General features: G+C 43.2%; 1 protein-coding gene across 4 annotated transcripts in view; it reads right to left on the bottom strand.

Moving 5' to 3' along the window:
* TUBGCP3 (tubulin gamma complex component 3) overlaps positions 1 to 14,673 on the bottom strand; it is a 98,775-nt gene that overhangs the window by 2,977 nt on the left and 81,125 nt on the right. For 3 of the 4 annotated variants that reach the window (XM_055244072.2, XM_055244073.2, XM_063618594.1), the window contains exons 19-21: positions 14,486 to 14,617; positions 9,596 to 9,736; positions 1,251 to 1,367 (exon numbers count right to left, since the gene is read on the bottom strand). In XM_055244072.2, the coding sequence (XP_055100047.1) occupies positions 1,251 to 1,367; positions 9,596 to 9,736; positions 14,486 to 14,617 (390 nt within the window). Of the gene's footprint in view, positions 1 to 1,250; positions 1,368 to 9,369; positions 9,497 to 9,595; positions 9,737 to 14,485; positions 14,618 to 14,673 lie in introns of those variants that run through there. The other variant, XM_055244075.2, reaches the window with a different exon arrangement.

The following is a 14,673-nucleotide window of genomic DNA, read 5'->3' as shown; positions in this document are numbered from 1 at the left end:
CACGTGCCTGTAATCCCAGCTACTCGGGAGGCTGAGGCAGTAGAATCATTTGAACCCAGGAGGCGGGGGTTGCAGTGAGCCAAGATCACACCACTGCACTGCAGCCTGGGTGACAGAGCAAGACTTGGTCTCAAAAAAAAAAAAAAAAAGTTGAGGACCTGGGAAGCAAACTAGATGCCCACAGAACAGAGCGAGTGAGGTCTCACTTTCAATTTGGAACCACATGAAGGCACCAGCACACAAACCCACGATGTTGGAGGGCTGGAGGCTTGATGCTCCATGATTAGTGATCCGTGACTGAACAGAAATATTTTTCATGAAATCTTTTCATCTCTACTATCACTAAGATCACATTGAGAAATGGAGGAAATGAGAAACTGGACCCATACATGGAGGCAAAAGCAGAGGTACAGACATGCAGAGCAGCTGTCCCCAGCCTTCCGGGGTCTACACCATGTCTGCTGGCTGGCCGGCCCCTCACCCAGGCTGGGCAGCTGGCTCAGGGACAGTCCCCATTGGGAGTCACTGAAAAACCCAAATAAAGGCTGCAGAGACACCTGCAGGTCCCCACAATCCCACCACAGGGAAGCACAGGGGCCACCCCTGGGTCCCCACACCCACCACAGGGAAGCACAGGGGCCACCCCCAGGTCCCCACATCCCACCACAGGGAAGCACAGGGGCCACCCCCAGGTCCCCACATCCCACCACAGGGAAGCACAGGGGCCACCCCCGGGTCCCCACACCCACCACAGGGGAGTGCAGGGGCCACCCCCGGGTCCCCGCACCCCACCACAGGGAAGCACAGGGGCCACCCCCAGGTCCCCACACCCATGACAGGGGAGCACAGGGGCCACCCCCGGGTACCCACACCCACCACAGGGGTGCAGGGGCCATCCCCGGGTTCCCGCACCCCACCACAGGGAAGCACAGGGGCCACCCCTGGGTCCCCACACCCCACCACAGGGAAGCACAGGGGCCACCCCCGGGTCCCCGCATCCCACCACAGGGGAGCACAGGAGCCACCCTTTGGCCAGGGTTCTCACTGGTGGCACACTGGCACTACTCGGAGCCCAGGCATACTTGAGTCCCCCAGAGAGTCACAGGGTCCACCATGGGTGCTACTCACACCTACACAAATAAGTGTCAGACTGACAGGGCTGACTCCGCTCTCATCACTGTGAAAGCAACTGTCAGGTGCAGAACATGGGCAGAGTGGTGTGAAGAGCCACTCTGTATCCTCATACACACCTGGTAGAAATGGGTCAATATTCGCAACTGTGAGCACATTTTTGGTATAGATTCTTTAAATTCTCCAATCCTCTTATTTTCCTCCTCTTCCTCTGCTGCCGTCACTCCCCAGTGGCCCTGAAGAATCAAAAGTACCAAATGTAAGTAAAATCACGGTAGAAGACAGATTACAGAGCAGAGCTGATGACAGGTATGTGAGGAGCGGGAGGTGTCTGCTCTTTATGCCTCTCCGTACTGTCCAACGCTTTCACAATAATTTTCTGATGCCAGACTGCTCTCTAGCTTACTGTTTCCAGTTAACAACGTATGTTGAAAATATTTCATATGAACACATTTGAGCACAGAGAACTGCCTGTTTTTAATATCACATTGTATAACATGTAACAATGTATATAATTCATCTCATTTAGTGTGATAAACAGCCTTCTATCCTTCCCTCACGCTGTACACATTTTTATATAACAAAGACAGGATGTGTGAAAGTGGAACCAGCTGGCTCAAAGTGTCAGCACCCTTTAAACTATTATCTTGACTTTAGTGAGAATGCTTCTAGTTCTCTAACCATGATGTATTTTTTGGTACTGGAGATACACCCATTTATTTCTATTTTTAATATCATTTTCAATCAATGATGAATTTGACTAAATGTCTTCTCAGACAGCATATATAGGAATTATGATTTTTTTTTTATTTTTTTGAGATGGAGTTTTGCTCTTCCAGGCTGGAGTGCAATGGCGCGATCTCGGCTCACTGCAACCTCGGCCTCCTGGGTTCAAGTGATTCTTCTGTCTCAGCCTCCCGAGTAGCTGGGATTACAGGCATGAACCACCACACCCGGCTAATTTTGTATTTTTAGTAGAGACAGGGTTTCACCATGTTGGCCAGGCTTGTCTCGAACTCCTGACCTCAGGTGATCTGCCCGCCTCAGCCTCCCAAAGTGCTGGGATTACAGGCGGGAGCCACCGCTCCTGGCCATGATTTAATTCGCTTGTCAAATATGGTGAATTATGTTACTGGATTTCCCAAGCCTACACATTCCTGAAATAAATCCTAATCTTCATAAATTATGCTTTTAAATCTAGCCTTCTTTCAATTATATTTTATGTGAGATCTCTCCATCAGTATTTACAACCCAGATTTGTTTTTTCTCAGATAGGGCATCAGCTTCATGATGCTTCTTACACAATTTAGAAACTCTCCTTTTCTGACTTGGAACAATTCACAGAGCACAAAGCTGACAATCGGTGCGTTTGGGAGGCTTTCTCAGCACGGCTGACCTGACTTTTTGGTGGGAGCCCTTCGAGGGCTTTGTTTCTTCTTTAGTATTTGTTCTGCTTACAATTTCCTTTCTCTCATGGGGCCAATTTCGGAAACCTATGGAGAATGATTTCCTTCAAGCAGATTTTTTTCCACAGATCTGAGCAAAAGAGTAAGTTCTTTCTCACTTGTTTTGTAGGTTTGTGGCTTCTCCTCCCACTACCTCTCAGATCTTTCATGGCTTATTCAATTTCCCTCCACTCCTTGGCCCCCCAAAAGGCCCAGCTCTTGGACTTTATTAACTTGTTTTCAGATTCACTAATTTTCGCTCTCATCTTTACTAATTACGTCCTTTGGCTTTTTCTTTAGGTTTCATTCCTGCTTTTCCAACTTTTTGAGTGGGATGTTTATTTACTTTCATTCTCTCCAGTTTTTTAATATAGGCAGAGTTATGAATTTTCATATTTCCTTATTTATGTGCATTTTATCTTTCATAGTCTGTAAGAAACTGAGTTATTCTTCTAATATCCATGTGCTTTGACCCATTTCTGCTTGCTTGCTGGTGGTGTTCTAACTGAGTACTGATACGGCACAACCTGGGCCTTGCAGGAAACCCACACGGCATGGTCCTCACTGTGCCCTGCACCTCCCATCACTCCAATGCTCCCTTCCTGCTGTGTTTACTGTTTTGTGCTCTGAAACACAACCTGCTTTCCTTTGAAGAATTTAATTTCCTTTATATGCCTTGTTCGTGTCCACTGTTTTCTTTATAAATTATCTACATCACTCGTTCTACACCAGAACTTCCCAATTTGTCTTCTTTCCTCCCCTCAACCCTTTTGTGGAGAACAGGGTCTTGCTATACCGCCCAGGCAGCTCTCCAAATCCTGGGCTCAAGCTATGCTCCCACCTCTGCCTCCCTAAGAGCTGGGATTATACAGGCATGAGCCACCGCACCCGGTCAGAACTTCCCAGTTTGTAGGTCTGCCCTGTTAATGACCTTCAGCCCTCAGCTACAAGCCATCCAGCACCCCCACCCAGGGGCATCAAGCAAACACCATCCTCTATTGAGGAGCTTTCTCTTTCATTATGTGGGTTTAACCCAAGTCCCCTGACTGATGTGACGTACATCTGCTCCTAGTTCTGTCTTCATATTTATACTATGCTTTCCGGTTTATTTGAGGGTGGTAATCTTCTACTATATCGCCTGTATTTCTTCTAACAGCCAGGCAGTGACACTGTGTCCCAGTGGTTACCTTTATACCTTCACTTCATAAAACATACCATCTTTTTCTTTGGATGGTATCAATACTCTAATCTGGGCAATAATAATTACTGTCCTCCTTCCTTTTGCCATCTGATTTTAGAAAACATTCTATTCATATCTCTAACATCTTTTAACCTATGTATACCTATTTTACTCCATTTATGAGCTTTAAACAATATCTTTTGATGCTTGGTTACAAAAGATAAAGAAATAACAATATTTACACTACTTCCCATCTTTTCCCCACCAACTTTTGTCTTGTATTTCTTTACACAAATTTTTAAAATATACTATTTTATTGTAGTATAACACATATAAAAAAGTGTAAAAACTCATACATGAACAGCTTAATAAGTTATCACAAGATGAATATGCGCATGTCACCCCCATGCAGATGCAGAGCGAGGGCAACTCAGCACCCAGATGTTCCTGTGGCCCCTTCCAATCACCACGTCTCCCCCCAGAGAAGCCCTGGCTATGGGAATGGGGCCTGGTGTGCCTGAGACACCCTGGCTATGGGAACAGGGCCTGGTGTCCCTGAGACGCTCCAGCTATGGGAATGGGGCCTGGTGTGCCTGAGATGCTCTGGCTATGGGAACGGGGCCTGGTGTCCCTGAGATGCTCTAGCTATAGGAATGGGGCCTGGTGTGCCTGAGATGCTCTGGCTATGGGAACGGGACCTGGTGTGCCTAAGACACTCTGGCTATGGGAACGGGGCCTGGTGTCCCTGAGATGCTCTAGCTATGGGAACGGGGCCTGGTGTGCCTGAGATGCTCTGGCTATGGGAACATGGCCTGGTGTCCCTGAGACACTCTGGCTATGGGAACATGGCCTGGTGTGCCTGAGATGCTCTAGCTTTGGGAACACGGCCTGGTGTGCCTCAGACGCACTAACTATGGGAACGCGGCCTGGTGTGCCTGAGATGTTCTGGCTTTGGGAACACAGCCTGGTGTGCCTGAGATGCTCTGGCTATGGGAACGGGGCCTGGTATGCCTGAAACGCACTTCCGTTGGGCACTACACCTAGGAGAGAGAATGCTGGGTCAGAGTAGTCCTGAGTTCGGCACTGGTCCCTGCCTAACAGTATTCCAAAGTGGTTATTTCAGTTTATCCAGAACCAGCAGCGTAAGAGTATTCTCACATCCTCACCAACATTTGTTGGTGTATGCCTTTAAAATTTTAACATTAAACATCTGAACTTAGTATAGTAAAACAGTATATTTTGAGCTGTTTAAAATTAGCCAATGCTGCCTACTTAGGCCCAGGCCCCACGGCTCTCAGCACCACATGCCACGGAGCAACAGTCTCTACCTGTGGGCTTCTGGACCTTACCCTGTTCCAATTACTTGTCTTTCCTTGAGCCCACACCACTCTTTTAACTACTGTGACCTTATTCGATAACAAGGACATACAGGTACTCGACTATAAACTTATATCCATGGTGGCTGGACTAATCCACGTGCCCTCAGCAGTGTGTGAGGGTTCCCTTTTCTTCACATCCTCGCCAGCATTTGTTCTTGCCTGACTTTTGGATAAAAGCCATTTTCACTGGGGTGGGATGATAGCTCATTGTAGTTTTGATCTGCATTTCTTTGATAATCCATGAGTTGAGCACCTTTTCATAAGCCTGTTTGCCATTCGCATTGTCTTCTTTCGAGAAATGTCAATTCAGATCCTTTTCCTGTTTTAACTGAATTACTAGATTTTTTCCTGTTGAACTGTTTGGGCTCCTTATATATTCTGGTTATCGATCCCTCACCAATGGGTAGTTTGCAGATATTTTCTCCCATTCTCTGGGCTGCCTCTTCACTTTGTTGATTGTTTCCTTTGGGTGCAGGAGCTTGTTCACTTGATGTGACCCCATCTGTCCATTTTTGCTTTGGCTGCCAGTGCTTGTAGAGTATTACTCAAGACATCTTTGCCCAGACCAATGTCCTAGAGTTCCCCCAATGTTTTCCTTTAGTATTTCCATAATGTGAGGTCTTAGATTTAAGTCTTTAATCCATTTCGATTTGATTTTTGTACATGGCAAGAGACAAGAGTCTAGTTTCTACACAACCAGACTTTTGTAACAATAACAAAATGCCAGCTTTCTTTCCTTCTCTCTGTACTTCCTCTAAGCTCGTAGCCCTGACTGGGACCATCAGTGCAGGAGCGTGTATGTCTCACTCTGCCTCAGGGATGTGCTTCCAATATTTCACCCCCAAGAATGATGTCTTATTATAAAATTATTCATGCAAACCTTTTTAACGGGTTTTACTTGGTATTAAATGATTTTCTCCATCTATTGAGATGATCATATAATTTTTCCCCTTCAGTTTATAAACACGAATTACAATATTTTTATTAGAATGATAACAGGGAGGGTTCTATTCTTGGAATAAGCTGAAACTTGTTTGTAACACATTATCGTTTTGATCTATCACTGTGATAACACTATGGATTTCCCAATCCATGTTTACAAGGGAGACTAGGACACGAGAGCAACAAAAGCTAAACTACCCAAATGCTTTGTTTTGGCATCAGGTTACTATCTTAGATAACTATATTCAATTCTGTTTTATAAGTGAAAGCAATCCCTAAAAATTAAAAGCCAAAATGAAACCACGTAACCTAACTGTGCAGTGGGTTGGTGGAAGAGCCTTATGGGAGCAGCTATTTCAAGGACATTACCATATGGAATTTGAATGCATCGATTCAGTGGAAAAAACTTTGGCAAAAAAATTTAAAAAATTACTAGAATAATAGAAGAAATATTTTTTCCCTCAAAAAAAAAAACTGCAAAAAAAGTAAAACTATTTTCAAAACTATACTGTTCCCATATCAGTGGCAGCATCAGGATTCTCATTCTGAGACAGTCACATGTATGGGTGCATGCATGGATGCATTATCATAAGACGGCAAATAATTAAGTGCGATCATGTTAGAAACCAATGTTTTCAACACTGAAGATACATTGATAAAAAAATGAAACAAGTAAAAGTCCTTAAATCCTACATCTGAATTGGAAATATCACCATAAATTGATATTTATAGTGTGTGAGAAGAAAAGTGGAAAGAAACAGAAGATCCATGAGGAGGAGGAGAAGGGCCCTTTGGAATCCCCCACCCAACGGCAGCACAAGAACATGATGGCGGCAGGGGCGCAGCAGGCGGGCGCCGCTTGGGTCCCAGCACACACCCAGGGCTCTGTCATCTTTCCAGGGAGCGACTTGTGTGATCTCCTCAGAACTTTCAGGGGACCTCAGGTCGAAATGATGGCTTTGAAGATTATCTTGCCTTTTAAACTTAAATAACTTCCCAGATATGGTTTTAGCTTTTGTGTCTCTTCCTGCATCCTTAAGCAAGTCTGAACAGAATATCCTGAATCAGCGTGGACTTGGCCTATGCATCTGTCCCACTCACTGTGACGGCTAACTGCCCAAGAGAACCTTCCACTCCCACATGGCCAGCGGACACGCTACTAGCACAGGGTTAAAATCCGAAGGAGTGGCCGGGCGCGGTGGCTCATGCCTGTAATCCCAGCACTTTGGGAGGCCGAGGCGGGCGGATCACGAGGTCAGGAGATAGAGACCATTCTGGCTAACACAGTGAAACCCCGTCTCTACTAAAAATACCGAAAATTAGCCAGGCGTGGTGGCAGGCATCTGTAGTCCCAGCTACTTGGGAGGCTGAGGCAGGAGAATGGCATGAACCTGGGAGGCAGAGCTTGCAGTGAGCCGAGATCGCGCCACTGCACTCCAGCCTTGGCGACAGAGTGAGACTCCCTCTCAAAAAAAAAAAACAAAAGACCGAAGGAGTGATTTTGGTTGATTTTTAGAGAGTTTAGTAATTCTCTAGAAGGGAAGCTTCTTGGGGCACGTGGGCAGTTTTACAAATGGCAGTGGCCAGCATGCATTGAATGCGTACTAAATAAGCGTCATATATCATCACACATAGAGAAGTGACTCTGTGAGGTCATATTCCTTATCACCCATTTTACAAATAAGGAAACGACATCTTGGAGAGGTGAGCCACCCAAAGGCGCAAAGCCAGTAAGTTATAGAGTTAGGTAGAATCGTGAGTGCGTCCGAATTTAAGTTATCCATAGGGTTGCCTGGACAAGGCCCAGGAGCTTCTGTGTGCCAACTCTACAACACTTCAGAATTACCAAAATCCGCTTTGAATAATGAGAGCCCTTAGCGATACAAATGTTTCCAAAATATACCAAAGAAATAACTTGTGCTCCCAGTGGTTGAGGACTCTCTAAGCTACATATGGTCCTCTAACACAGGTTTTAAGAGAAACAATACTCAAAAGTAAAACTAACCAAACTGTACTGACTGAATAATGTCTTTGACAATCCCAAGAGTTAGTACCATCATATGACATTAAAGACAGACACATGCTGAGAAATGCATCGTTAGGTGATTTTGTCCCTATGTGAACATCGCTGAGTGCCTTACAGAAACCTCACTGGTACAGCCGACTACACCCTGGCTATATGGCACAGCCTATGCTCCTAGGCTACAAACCTGGGCAGCGTGTGACTGTACTAAATGCTGTAGGCAACTGTAACACAATGGTAAGTATTGTGTATCTAACATATCTAACGTAGAAAAGGTACAGTGAAAATACGGCATTATAATTTTATGGGACCACTGTCATATATGCAGTCTGTCAATTGACCAAAACGTCATGTGGCACATGACTGTATCTTGAAAAAGTAAAGATTAAACAGATTATAGTAAATAAAAGAAATCCCATAAACAGCCAAACTTGCTTAACAAATCTGAAAATAACCGTAAGTACAGAAATTTGGTTCATGTAATATACATGCACACACACACACACATGCATGTACCTGTAAACACATATATGCAATGCACACACACACATAAACACATACACATGCATATATACCTATACATATTATATATACACATATACTTGCATTACAGGTATATAAACATACATATACGGTCTCCAACTTAAGATCGTTTGACTTAAGTTTTTTTTACTTTAACGATGGGTTTATTGGGGTTCAGGTTGAGTATCCTTTATCTGAAATGCTTGGGACCAGAGGTATTTTGAATTTCAGATTTTGCAGTATTTGCATATACATAACAAGATATCTTGGAGAGGGGACGGGACGCGAGTCTACACATGAAATTCATTTATGCTTCATACACACCTTAAATACATAGTAGCCTGAAGGTAACTTTATATATTTTTTATAATTTTCTGCAGGAAACAAAGTTTGTGTACAATAAGCCATCAGAAAGCAAAGGATTCAGGTGTGGAATTTCCCACTTGTGACGTCATGTCAGTGATGAAAAAGTTTCAGGTTTAGGAGCATTTCGTATTTCGTATTTCAGATTAGGGATGCTCTATCTGTATTAAATGCACTTTCAATGTATAACGTGCTTATTGGGACATAAGACTGCTGTAAGTTGAGGAGCATCTGTAGATGCACACGTTTGCAAGATGCAGCGTGGTGCATGATCCACAAGCTTCAAACACCAGAGCGATGCAGAGTGGAGGCAGCTGTGGAGATTCCGACAGGTGATGTCGGCATTGTGGCACTTAGTAATGAAAACGGGCAGGAGACTTGTAATTCTTATGAATGCTGCTGTTTTTATTTATTTTGTGAAACAGGATGATGCCAGTGAGGGTGGCCCCTCCCTCTTTACAACTGTCAGTGATTTCTTGGGACTTCAAATGCAGTATAGGCACATCTCAACCTGTCTGACAAGAAAGTTATTTGTTGGCATTTGAGATTATTGTGTGTGGCAAGGAGTTCATTATTCAAATAGATAAATTCACAAGTGTAAAGACCATACCTCAATTTCACGCTGTTTCTTTTTCTCTTCAAACTGTAATCGTCTCTGCAATTCTTCCAGAGCAGCTCTGTATATTGCATCTTGAGCATTCTGAAGTTCAATAATTTGATCAAACACAGCTCTAAGTTGATTTAAAAGTGCCTGAAAGAGATGACAATGTTTTATGAATAGAGCCTCAACAAGCTAAGTTTCTTAAACAAAACATTGATATTTAGTGAAAACATATTATAGAACAAGGTATCAACTAAAATTCCTAAAGTGTTCATTAGCTGTTCATTCATTCCCTCACCACACATTTCCTGAACCCTCCTGCTGGGCAGCGCCGCACTGGGCACCAGCAAAACGTGACCATCCTGCACCTGCACCCATAACAAGAGCAACTGTGACTGCCCAAGTCCCACGGTGGGCCAGGAGCTCTCTATAAATCATCTCCAATCCTCACAAGTTTACAAAAATGAAGTTCTGCCCAAAGTTCAAAGCTAGATAGCAGGTAGTAATGAGTAGAACTATTCCAAGACCTAAGAAAGAATAGGAAAGCATCTCCATTTTTTTTTTAGATATAGCAAAAGCAGGTAATCAAAAATATGACAAAGGAAATACTTAGTAAAATACAAAAAGCAAATTCAGCAAGGTTTTTAAAAAGTGTATCATATTTTACACCAGGAATAAAAGGATACCTTAACATGAGGAAAAATCTCCTAATGTTTTAAACAAATATCAATGTCACAGCAGGTATCTCCCGTTCATTGCTTATAACTACTGCACAGTAATCTTCAATAAACAACTACTGTACTTCATTAATCTTTCTCCTATTGTGGCATGGAAGGACACAATGAAACCTACAGCACAAAATCATTTACATAAATTAAAAATGTATACACAGAAAGTACCATCTATATACCCAAGGCCACAGAGCAACACATTAAAGCTGATGCAAACAGCAGGGAAGGGGGTAGAGGAGGGTGGAATTGGGGTACTGGCAGGGAAGGGGATAAAATTAAACCCAACAAAATATGAGTGGCTTTTCATGGACCACTGATGGCAGTGTGCTATGACTGAAAAGAAAGGTTAACTCTACCTTCTGCCATCTTAGGTTTGAAAAAAGACACTAACAGTCTGAGGGTGGAGCAGGGGGTAATTTCAATAGTGCAGAAGAAAACTGTGATAAAATTCAACACCCACTCATAATTTAAATAAGGCATCTAAGCAAACTAGGACTAGGGCAGAACCCTCTTAGTTTGACAAAGGTCCTATCAGATGTCTTTGCAAACAAAACAGCCAATAATGAAGCAACAAAGCAACACTTTAATGTCAGGAATAAGACTGGGATTCCCTTTGTGCTTAGAGTCAGCCTAGCTAACACTCTGAAGCGTGAAAAAGAAGCAAAGGCAGACTGTGTGAAATGAAAGAAACAAAACTGGTTTTACTTATAAAAAAATATGCGCCAAGAAAATATTAGACTAGAAAAATTAGAGATCGAAGTAACAAGATCAATACCATTTGAGACCAGCCAAATTTCTCAAATGTAGCAATAATGTAACAAAAGATTTGCAAGAAGTTTATAGGAGAAAAATGACACAACTGTACTTGAGAAGCATAAAAGAAACCGAGATAACAGGAGAGGTTCCAAGCCCATGGTTGGGAAGACATAACACAGTTGATTTGGGGAGAAACTAAGATGCTGAGTTAACTCTATTTTTAACACAACTTTACAGTTAATGAAGACATTTGCAAAGCCACTTCTCATCAACTATTCTGCAAAAATATTTTCCGTTATGAAAGGATGGCGATGCTTCAGTTCAAAATTCATTTGCTAAGTCACAGCAGCACCGTTCAGAGTTGAACTAATGTCTGATCTCAAGTGAGACAAAGCTGAAATGAGTATTTGCTGAATGGGTTTTGGAACAAACTGACGCAGGAGAACTTGGTATTTGGCAGTGAACAGCCCACGCTCTCTTTCACTTACTACAATGCACTTACGCAACCAGGTCTTCAAATTACATGGCAACAAAAACAATGTGGACTGATTTGGCAAATGATAGAAGGATGTGATCAAGGGATGCTGTTCCTAACAAAACCACCACGTGATTAACGCGGTAAACTCATCTTCCATCTTCCAAGTGCTCATCTTAGAAGCTGTTCTGTCCTTCTGACAGGGTCTTAAATAAGCAACATAAAAGATAAAGACGGTTTAATCTGTTGTTTTTAGTAAAGATTTATCTAATTTGTTTCTTTATGTAGTCTAATAAAGAATAATTTATTATGTTTGGAAGAGTTAATCTATCTACAAGGTGACCCACTGACACTGACTTCAAGCTCAGGAGGCCAGGCAGGGCTCTGCTGGCAATCTGTCCACATAGGGTACCTGCAGGAGGCCGTTTTTTGGAAACATCAGTGGTACCAATTCACTCTGCAATTCACAATTTCTCTCAACAATGTGCAAACAAAAAACACAAAAACATGCACAGCCTCCAGCTTCAAGATTATATGTATCATAATCGCCTTGGTTTTCTTAGTGAGTGACATAATAAAAATGTTATACTTAAAATTTCTTATGTCAATAATAGATTGTTTTAATCTGCTTTACATACTGGGTTTCTTTTTTTTTTTTTCTAAAAAAAAAAAAAGCTCATTTTAAACAAATCATCAAATTAAGAGTTAAGCCATCAGCAAAGGCAAGTTCAGAAATGACCATGAAGTCTCTGGCATGACTCCTTCAACGATGTCAGGTGGGACCAACGCACACATGAACACCCCACTTCCCACTTTCACAAGAGCACTGTGCTACGGATGGGAAGATTTTCTCCCCCGGATAGGGTTCTTAGCAGTGGAAATTGTCTAGGGGCAAAAGCTATGACAATTTATCTTATACAGAATGTTCATATCCGTAAGTGGGCTAAGTCTCCTACATTATCCGTAAGCTGTGTGGAGTGTTACTTTTTTGCCACAACTGGACTGTTATCAGTATGGGTATAGTCCTCAGTAGTTCAAACATTTTCTGAAACGCATGACATCTAGTGACTGTAAACACACACACAGGCACAAAATGGCAACTAACACCTATCTGCCAGCCACTATGGTCAACATTATACTTGAATTATACAATTCTTACAAATCTATTGAAGAGACTAGGATCATGCCCTTTTAAAACAGAACACTGGAGTCAAAAGCTATGAAGTGAAACTCCACCCTCGGTCTACCTGGCTGCAGAGCCTGTGTCTGTCTTGCCACGCGACTGCACCATGAGACAGGCCGTGCTGGCCAACGGCACATGAGTGTAGGAACAGAGAGCTATTTGTTACACTGACTTCCTAAATATGTGCAGACGACGCTCGTCGGCATCTACTGAATACAGAAAGGCAACGGCTGGCAGGCAGCACGAAACCTTCTGTGGTTTTAGTCCGATAACAAGACCAGGGTTAGTAATAGAGGTTTCAAGGGCCTCAAACCTCAAGAAGTATACTTCTTTTTTCTTTTATTTTTTTGAGACAGAGTCTCGCTCTGTCACCCAGGCTGGAGTGCAGTGGTGCGATCTCCGCTCACTGCAAGTTCTGCCTCCCGGGTTCACGCCATTCTCCTGCCTCAGCCTCCCAAGTAGCTGGGACTACAGGTGCCTGCCACCACGCCTGGCTAATTTTTTGTATTTTTAGTAGAGATGGGGTTTCACAGTGTTAGCCAGGATGGTCTCAATCTCCTAACCTTGTGATCCACCCACCTCAGCCTCCCAAAGTGCTGGGATTACAGGCATGAGCCACTGCGCCTGGCCTGTATATCTCTTTAATTATTAATTATCCTCAAAGTATTTTAAACTATTTTTCTGACATAATTTCCACATATTTATAAAAACATGTAAAACATTCCATATAGAAGCAGCTTTGATCTCAACCATTTTTTTACATGATTGATAGTTCTTTAACAATGAAATTCATGGCTGGCTAACCTACATATACTAAAGTTTAGATGAAGTTAAGGCCCTGAAGTGGTGTGTTTTCCACAGACAGGCCCTGAGGAGAGTGCAGGCCCAGCTCGAGGCAGCCTCTGCCTGTCAGAAACGTCTGTGAAGTCTCGGATGCATTTGAAATTTGCCCCCTACTTCACAGTATATTTGCTTCGAGTGAAAGCGGTGTGGTTCCTTCTTGCCCCAGACCTCAGAATAAAAGGAGAACTCCAGGAAGATTTGCCACATGGAACGTGCAATTTTCAGAACATGGACCCTAAAGGAAAAGAATGTTTGCAAAAAATGTCATACATGTCTCGCTCTGTTGCCCAGGCTGTGGTGCAGAGGCATGATCTCGGCTCACTGCAACCTCTGCCTCCCGGGTTCAAGAGATTCTCCTGTCTCGGCCTCCCAAGTAGCTGGGATTACAGGCACACACTACCACAACCGGCTGGTGTTTCTGTATTTTTAGTAGAGACAGGGTTTCACCATGTTGGCCAGGCTAGTCTCGAACTCCTGACCTCAGGTGATCCACCTGCCTAGGCCTCCCGAAGTGCTGGGATTACAAGCGTGGGCCACTACACCCGGCCTGTTTTGTTCTTATACTGTGTTGCTTATTTTGTTCAGATATTAACCTCAACAACTCAAAAGTCATGGTTTTCTCTTTTGAATACCACAATAGGATATCATTATATCTAGAAAATGAAAAGGTATTATTATTTTCTACAATTTTTATATCCAGTTTAGAGTATATTCTTTTTTCAGCACTACTGCACTACTGTTCCAATTCTGTTCAGAAACTGTACCTTCAACATTAAACTTTTAATAAAATTATCTGAATTATTACCAATGTGGCTGCATCAGAGGATTTCTAAGATTCCCCATTTGACAGGAACCCAAGAAAAGAAGACGATTCTTTTGGTTTCTTGTTTCTACGCGGGTGGGAGTCTTACCCTCGAGTCGCCGTCCAGCAGGCAGCGGGAGATGATGGTGTCTAAGAACACCTCGTGTGCAGCAATGATGTGATCCAAATCCTGGGCCTGCTGGACTTTGTTCCAAAGCTCATCCCAAGAACATTCAAGCACCTGGGAAACAACAATTTAAAGACGCGAGATAAGCTCATGTTCTTCCTAGTGTAGCA

This window comes from Symphalangus syndactylus, chromosome 15 (genome assembly GCF_028878055.3).
Source record: "Symphalangus syndactylus isolate Jambi chromosome 15, NHGRI_mSymSyn1-v2.1_pri, whole genome shotgun sequence".
Lineage (NCBI taxonomy): Eukaryota > Metazoa > Chordata > Mammalia > Primates > Hylobatidae > Symphalangus > Symphalangus syndactylus.
This window is presented reverse-complemented; position numbering and strand designations above follow the sequence as displayed.